At 38.6% G+C, this 9,107-nt stretch overlaps 1 protein-coding gene across 1 annotated transcript in view; it reads left to right on the forward strand.

The window, feature by feature from the left end:
* Window positions 1-9,107, forward strand: part of sacs (sacsin molecular chaperone) — a 30,844-nt gene that overhangs the window by 9,355 nt on the left and 12,382 nt on the right. Inside the window, 5 exon segments of the mRNA XM_036563567.1 lie at window positions 879-990; window positions 1,640-1,786; window positions 2,061-3,543; window positions 4,451-4,542; window positions 8,461-9,107. Coding sequence (XP_036419460.1) covers window positions 879-990; window positions 1,640-1,786; window positions 2,061-3,543; window positions 4,451-4,542; window positions 8,461-9,107 — 2,481 coding nt within the window.

A 9,107-nucleotide genomic window follows, 5' to 3' on the forward strand; every position in this document is an offset into this window, starting at 1 on the left:
GTATTTGCATATGGCCAATAAACTGTTCCTTGATGCTTACCTTTTACACAACATTTATGAAATGGTTTCACCTGATGCCAGAAAGCATTCCTATGTGGCTCTTATTTGGCACATGTATCTTATTGTAATTGATTCTCAGCAATGCCACCTGTGGCTGGAAGTTTCCAAGAGCCTAATTGGCTGGGGTCTCTCAAAAAAGTGGCCTCTCTTCCAGTTGTTACATTACAATGCTAGCCACACAGGGGTGTCCCTTAGATCACATATGCGGATTTAGCATGTGGACCTTTCTTTCAGTTTTGTTTGACAAGCAGCTCAGAGATGTCTTGTTATGGGAGGTAGCTGTGCAAAAAATAGTGGAGAACTAGCAGTTGGCATCGACCAACAATAGGGAGATAACTTGATAAATTCCTATACAATAATAAGCTACAGAATCTGGAGGGGTGTTTTCATTTTGAGCTGGAGAGTGTAGGAGTCTGATAGCTGTAACAGCAGCACATAATAACATTTTTGTTGTAGATGTCAGAAAAGTTTTAGAGGAACACTGCAATTTTATTCCTCATGTGGGAATATCAAATCTCATAGTACTCTAGATGTGCTTTGCTGACAGTGTGCTCTTATTATCTAGCAAGGTCATCTTGTCTAGTGTCCTATTAAAAAGGTAAAATTAGATGTTACAGAAAAGGTACACGATACAAAATAGGAACTGAGAAGCCATTGTCTTCAAGTAGATGCACTCACCTGATCGTCTTAGTGAAGCAGGACTAAAGCAAATATTTTTTCAAACCATCTTTATCCTATTAAAGCAGAGCTAATGAGCAGGGTGTCTGTTAGTGTCTATGAACCACATTGGTGAGTCATATTATGTCTGCCTTTTGTAGGAGCTGATTCAGAATGCAGAGGATGCGGGAGCAACAGAGGTTAGGTTTTTGTACAATGAGACTGAATATGGGGTGGAGTCACTGTGGTCACACGATATGGCCCAGTATCAAGGTAAAAGAAAATATTTTACCTTGAATATTTACAGTACTGTGCAAAAGTCAGAGTACACAAAGAGCCATTACTGAGAAAAGGAAATAGACAAAAAACAAAAATCTGCTGGTGTTCTCATAACAATGAACTGGCCACCTTGGCATCATTGAATATGTTTGAAATTACTTGAGTTGTGAAAAGCAGAAAATGCAACCAACCTCTAAGACTGAACTTTTCAGATGTTTACAAGAAACGTGGAATATCACTGCGGATTTCTTCACAATTGCAAGTCTCCCAAAAAGAATGTTATCTGTAAAGGAGACAAAGGGTGGACACACTAAGTACTGAAAAATCTGAAATTACATTTAGTTGTTTGGCTTTTTGTGTCATTTTTTATGTTGAGTATATTTTTTATGCCTTTTTCTTCACATGGAAAAATGAAAAAGTTGCAAATTTATTATGGCTATTTTGACTGGAAAGTAAATAAATCAAGCATGATCTCTTGCTTTTTGCACAGTGCTGTGTATTTTTTGTAATAATATAAAATGTCTCTCATAATATCTTGGAAATGTGTCTTGAAGAGAATGAACCCTTGCTGTCTTTATTGTATTCAGGTTTTTCATTGTACAAAGCACATCATATAACTGAATTCTGATTGTGTCTTTGTCAGGAACGGCTTTGTATGTATACAATGATGCAGTTTTCACAGCAGAGGACTGGAATGGTATTCAGGAGATTGCGAGGAGCAGGAAAAGGGAGGACCCTTTGAAAGTTGGTCGATTTGGTATTGGATTCAACTCTGTTTACCACATAACAGGTACTGGTTATGGTTAAGTTCATTATTGTGTAGACGACAGCGATCTCCTACTTATAAATAAAAGATATATGTAGTCTACCTTTAGGCTAAGAGGTTGTAATGGACACAAGCACTGAGTCAGACTCTGGAGAACCTTTATGCATTCAGCACCTCAAATACCAGCTGATTTACAAAACCAGTAAATATCACACACCTGAAATGAGAAGATTTTCTAATCTTGTTTTTGTGCTTTACTAAAACCCACACAATATTATTCTCCACCATCTCCTTCCAGATGTCCCAAGCATATTCAGTGGAGATCAAATTGGGATGCTGGACCCTCATCAGATGCTGTTTGGCGTTCATGAGTCTGGTCAGTGCTGGAACTTGAAGTCTGACATAAAGGAAATATTGGAGCTTACTGACCAGTTTGCACCATTCTTGGGCCTGTTTGGTAGCTCAGAGAAGACTATCAAAGAGGGCAACTTTCCAGGAACACTTTTTCGCTTCCCCCTCCGCATGAAACCTTCTCAGCTGAGTGGCAACATCTACAATAAAGAGAAAGTTCTAGAGCTTTTTGAGTCCTTCAAGGCTGATGCAGACACAGTGCTGCTCTTTCTGAAGAGTGTACAGAGGGTCTCTCTGCATGTTCGTGAGTCGGATGGTACTGAAAGGATGCTGTTCCAGGTCACAGCAGGTGAGAATGCTGAACACAAGCTTGAGCGGCCCAACTCTCTGAAAACTCTGGGCTTGGCCATAGACAGCTACAGCAATGGTGTGCCAAGTGATTCAGTCACCTGCGCAACATATCAGCTGACCATTGAGGTACAGGATGGAACTGCCAAGGAGAGCCAGAAGACCACCTGGCTGGTTTGTAATGGCGTTGGTGGGCGAGGCATGTGCGGTGAACTAGACTCCCTTGCAGATGACTTGAAGTTCATCCCAACCATTGGCATAGCTTTGCCACTGACTCTTATTGATGAAGACAAGGGCGCAACTTCCAGCTTTTCAGGCCGAGCATTCTGTTTCCTTCCGCTTCCGCTGGGAGAGGAAAGTATGACAGGGTTACCAGTGCATGTCAGCGGCTTCTTTGGCCTGACTGACAACCGCAGGAGCATCAAATGGCGGGAGGTGGACCAGTGGAGGGACCCAGCAGCTCTTTGGAATGAACTGCTTGTCGTAACGGTCATCCCAAGGGCTTACTACACACTCATCATAGAGACGATTAAGCGTATTCAGACCAAGAAGGACCAAGATTTCCCCCTTTCACCCAGAGGCATTTATGGTGCCTGGCCTGATCCCAACAAGATACGTCCACACTGGAGACCTATTCTTGAACCCCTGTTCCATGACTTGCTCCAGCAGCCAGTCATCTACTCACTCAGCAGCACTTGGGTCCAAGTGGAAGACACAGTGTTTTCAGAGCTGGACTCCACAAAGGACAGTACAGAGACAGTAATCAAATACCTCCAGAGCTCAGGGATGACGGTGGCCCAAGTGCCAGCCACCATTGCAGCGGTCCTGTCCACATTTGTCACCAAACCTGATAGCCTAAAGAAAGTGACCCCTGCTTTTGTACGACAGACGCTGAGGAAAACTAGGCACAAAGGGCCCTCCCAGGAGAAACTGCTTCTGCTCGAGTTTATCCTCAGCGATGCCTGTTACAGTGACCTCATTGGACTGGAGCTGCTGCCTTTGCAAAATGAGACTTATGTTGCGTTTTCCTCCTCTGTGAGTGACAAGGATGCTGTGTATATTGCCTCCGAAGAGTATCCGAGGTATGGTCTTAAATAGTGTTTTCAATGACTGTTACATTTGTAGCATAGTCTAGTACTGTGTGCAGCATGCATTCAGATTTAGAAATTGAAACATTTGTACTTACATTTGTATTTTAATAATAATGATGCTTTTCCATTATTTATGCTTTAGAATAAACATGCTAAACATAAATGCCACTAGGTAATAAAGAAAATACACTTTTGATATTGGTAAAATCTGCTTCCAATAGGACAAAACTGAGCTGACAATAGATAAAAACAGTTAACCTTTTAAAATCTAAGGCTAATTATTCAGTAACTACAAGGTCTACAGTGCAAACTTGCTGAGCTGTTCTTAGATTATAGAAGTGTGTAATAAAACTTTGGGCCTGCCAGTGGGCTCTAGCCATTTAAGGAGTTAACATAAAATAAACTTGCTACTAATGCAGTATGTAGGCTACAATATATGACATGAAATCAAACCACAACAGAGAACCATTGGTCATCCAAGACATGGAATTCCATTATTTTTAGTTATGTTCTGCACTTTGGCTCTGTCGCTGTGTCATCATTTCAAAAACTGAGGCTACAGATTATCTATCTGTTTGAATGCATCTGTCCTGACTGGTGCAGGAGAGCGAAGGAAACAAACAGCATTTTCTCATTTCCATTACCATTTAAATGTTAGATTTTGACAGTGTTGTAGACCTATTTAATCATTTGTTTTTGTTTTTTTTGGCCACAATTTTTGGCCTTTTTTTCTCTTTTAGTTGAAAACTGAAAGTAACATTTTTGACAGTATTTGGCCAAAATGTTTCCGTGGCTGAAATTTTGGTTCCTTAATGCATGTTTATACAATTACAATTGCATTAGAATAGTATGTCTTACTTAAAAAAAAATAAAATAAAAATGTATATTTCCCCATTAGGTCCCTTTATCCAGGTTTGGAAGGAAGATTCATACTAGAAAGCATTCCTCCACAAATCATGAACAGCCTGAAAGAAGCAGCCAAAAGCAGAGGTAAATAAATAAAACTTAAGATCACATGCATTGTTCTATTATGCCGGTGAACTAACTCACATTTACCCTCTCACAGCAATGTGGAAGCTAAGGCCTATAGGCACATTTTTAATGTAATGTGCTCGCAGGGGATATTTGACTCTGTTGCAGGCCTAAACATGACTATGTCAAAAGAGAGCGTGGCATGTCAGTGAAATATGCTGAATACACAATCTCTCCCACTGAGCTTAGAAAATATAGTCCTTCATATCTCTGTGGTCTCTCTGTGCTGTTCACAAATGGACTGTTTTAAGTCAGTGAAATGTGTCATAATTTCTGTTGCTGCTGACATGGGTATGAAGTGAGGGACCAACATTTATATTGTCCCTAAATTACACTGCAGGACTAAACAGTCACAGTATTATGAGCAGAGGTGGGTGGAATAATCTAAACCCATATTCAAGTAAAAATATTGCTGTGTCTCTGAAAAAAACGACTAAAGGTTCCAAAAATAAAAAAAGTTTTCAAAAATAATAATAAAACAATTAAAGTACAAGTAAGTACAAAGTCCTAAAACTCCTAAAGTAATTAGTTCCTCAAGTATGTTGTAGTGTCTCCCCTATACCAACATACCCAGTTCACCTCAGAAAGATCTTTAAGTTTATTAGTTGAATCAGGACCAGCTTTGAGAACCACTGTAATTGCACATCTTTGTATATTGTGTGGTGTGGACAAATCGGACCACTTTAAACCTTTTTAGTTCTGTTCGTTTTGACCAGTGTGGACAGTCCACCTGTACTCAGGTGTGCACTAAGCCAATGAAGCATGGTCTGCCAAAGATACCTTTGTCCAAGCGAATCCTTGGTCTGCTTCCAGTTCGCTGCTGGTGTGAATGCGATTTGTGAAGATTCGTAAGAAAATTCAGCATCAAATCATGCTTTTCTGCTTCCTCTAGCAGCATGTTAGCACTGTACTGTCCACAAAATCTGCCTGTTTAAACGTTTCACTCTTGACACTGTTGTTCTGTTTAAATGCACTCTCTGCTGCAAATAATGGCAGACGACCAACAAAATAAAAGCAAAGCAGTGCGTTTTATCTTGGCACATGGATCACGGAACATATTTTTGACAAAACATCAGCACTCTGAATGGTTTAATTCAAATCGACAAACTATTCACAAACTATTCAATCATGTCAAGTCAAGTCAAGTCAAGTTTCAAGCCTTACTTGATTTCTGCATCATAAAGATGCAGAAATCAAGTAAGATTTATTTTATGGCTTTGATTGTAATTCACATGTTTAGCGTACTTAATTACAAAGTAAGAGTAGGAAAATATATTCATATTAATAATATATGAGGAACAGATCTGGGCTAGATTTTAGGCTAGTGAAAATAAAAAATTGTCATTTTTGGCCCTAATGTGAACGTACAAGAGTGCTTGTGTCCCAGCCAATCGGCGAACCCTCGACTTGTGGTATTTTTGTTGCACTTCAGCTGTTGCAACCAAACCGAACCAAATGAAAAAGATCCAATTTCACAAAAGCCCAAACTCTGGTTCGAACTTCAGAAAACGAACTGGTTGTGAAAACAGCCTAAATGTCATTAACTAAAAGTGATATTAAAAAAAAATAAAACGTATATTCTTTTCCTCACAAATGTACTTGAGAAGAAATAAAAGTACATGTAATCGAATAAATCTAACTAGTTACTACCCACCTATGATTATTAGAGTGTACAAAATGTAATTAAACTTAAGCAATTCATTGTGAAAGCTTTTTTGTTTGCTGTAATCATGTTTTGTCATGTACAGAACATTTGTTGTATTTATTTGTGTAACTAATTGTTTTTTACCCTGATCCTGGTTTTGAATTTGAATCCCAGTTCAGCAATATCTTTGGGGTTGTTCAGGTAAGTACTCTGTGTGTTGTGTCATGCCTGTAGAGGTGGAGAAGGCATTTTCCTCTTCAACGGATCACAGTTTCAATAATTTGCAGCGCTAAATATCACAACCTAATATAACCTAATATAACATGTGCTATACTTGTGCTTTTGATGGATTGTACTGCCAAAGCACTAACCAAATTTGCAGTGTAATGATGATCAGAATCATGAATAGAAGTCCATCCAGCCAGTAGCTATGACATATGGCAAACAATAATACACCTGCACTGAAAGCTGCTGCTCTGCTCACTGTAAAACTCTCACACAGACCAGCAAACACATCTCAGATGAAGTGATCTCAAAGTGAAATTGAAGACTAAGGAAAGGAACTAACACATTGACACAGTTCAGTGTCAACTTGTTTGAGACAATTTTGTGTGTTTACAGCATGTAAAGCATGTCAGCAAAGTTCAATTTGGGATTTGTGCTCTTTCTCTTGCTGTGGATGTTACAAATATCCACAATCTTTATATTCTCTGCTTTGACTTTTTGTGCTGTGATTGTAATTTTTTGAAGTGTGTACTTATTATACACCACTGTGCAAAATCAGACCACCCTTCATTTATTTAATTTCCAGTCAAAGTGGCCATTAAGTACAACTTATTTATTTTTTCAGGAGATATTTCCTGAGGAGGTTAGATATAAGATAATCCACTTGCATATCTGCACTGGGAAAATACAGTTCAACAAACCAAAGTACCTTCTGGTATTTTCAAAAAAAGAATTGGCTTGTCCACCCCAGAGGCCAGAGCTCAACAGTATTGAATGTGTTTGTGATTACTTGGATTGTAATGGATGGGAAGCAGAAAACGCAACCAACTTATAAAGCTGAACTTTGGAGGTGTAGAAAAATGTGCCTGCAGACTTCTTTTGAAAAAGTGAAGGCAAGTATCCGGAAAAGAATGAAAGCTGCAATAAAGGCAAAGAGTGGATGCTAAATACTGAAATTTTTGAAATGATTAAAATGATAAATTTAGTTGTTGAGGCTTCTTTCATTTTCCGTTAATATATATTTTCTGTTGTTTTAAAGCTGCAAAATTAACTTCATAAATAATAATAACAATAATAATAATAATTAATAATAATGATAATAACTCAATATATTGACTGGCCATTTTGACTGGAAATTAAATTAAGGGTGGTCTTTGACTTCTGCACAGTACTGTATATTATTTTACATTATGTGTGTTCTATTACCTGTTTTCACTTTAAAGTGAAGGAAGCATTGTGTTTATCTTACAGAAGTTTAATTTGTCTGAATTGTTATTTGTGTACATTTTTCCCTTTTTCAGCTGTGTTAACTGATTCTCATTTACTTGTTTACAACTACAACCAGGAAAAGCCTCCTACTATTCTACATTTAGTCATGAAAAACATTGCATTATGAATATACTATATTATACTATTATTATGCTGTATGTCATTAAATCCAGAAAAACTAACTGAGTCTAGCCTCACTCAGTGTTTCCCAGTCCGGCCTGTCCAACATTCCAGCTCCCAGCACACCTGAACCAAGCAATCATGAAACATACATGATAGACTTGGGAGCGCAGACAAAAACATAGACTTTGTGAGTCTCTAAGGAGTAGATTAGGAAACATTGCCATAGTTACACCATTGTCACATGCTTCCTTTACTTTAAAACATCCTTACAATGTGTGCACTGCAATTAAATGAAAATCTGCTTGTTTACGGGAATCATAATGTACTCAGTATGCTTGATGTTTCCTCACACTGATTTATGGATGGTTAAAAGCTACTACCTGATCAGAATGACTCCAGAACACTTAAATGTGTAAATAATAAAAAGACAATAAAAAGGAAGTGGAAGAATGTGATTTATTACATCTGCTTTATTGCAAAATCCTAAGGACCGAAATAACATCAGCAGTGCAGTTTTCCATTACAAAGGCCCAAAAAACATTATTTTCTCTAGTATTTTAAATACAAATCGTGTTTGGGGAATAGCTAATCATATTTTTCTTCCTTTTTTTCAGGAAGGCCCTGCACTCAAGTTCAAGTTCTAACCCCAGAGAGATCAGCACGTCTCATCAAAGAAATCCTTACAACAGCCTGGCCTTCCAGAGACTTTTCTGTACAGTGGAGCCCTGATGATCAAGACAAGAAGCATCCCTCATTATCCTGGATCCGAATGGTTTGGAAACATCTCTACATTAATTTTGCTGATGACCTTAGTACCTTTGAAGACATGCCTTTGATTCCAAATGTGCCACTGAATGACAGTATAGAATCTTTGGATCTGTTGCGCCTCAAGACTCCATCTCCCATCATTATTGTGAATGAAGAAGAGGGCCCTGTCTCTGAGATCCTGCTTGAAGTCATAAAAAAGGTTGGAGGGGTTGTCTTGAAAAAACTAGATCCATGTTTGCAACACCCACAATTGAAAAATTACATCCATCCACTGTCTCCAAGCACGCTACTGCAGATTATGGACAGGGCCTCATCCCAGAGGCTGGTTAGTCAAGTATCAGCACTTTCCAACAAACAAAAGATTGCCCTCAGAAGCTTCTTGGCTGGTCTTACAGATGTCACTGAGAAGGAAAAACGTATCATTCAAGAGCTCCCCATGTTTGTGAAAGTGGGACAATATTCAGAGAAAGGCACCCCATCCTTTACCTCTCTG

This window comes from Colossoma macropomum, unplaced genomic scaffold (assembly GCF_904425465.1).
Source record: "Colossoma macropomum unplaced genomic scaffold, Colossoma_macropomum, whole genome shotgun sequence".
NCBI lineage: Eukaryota > Metazoa > Chordata > Actinopteri > Characiformes > Serrasalmidae > Colossoma > Colossoma macropomum.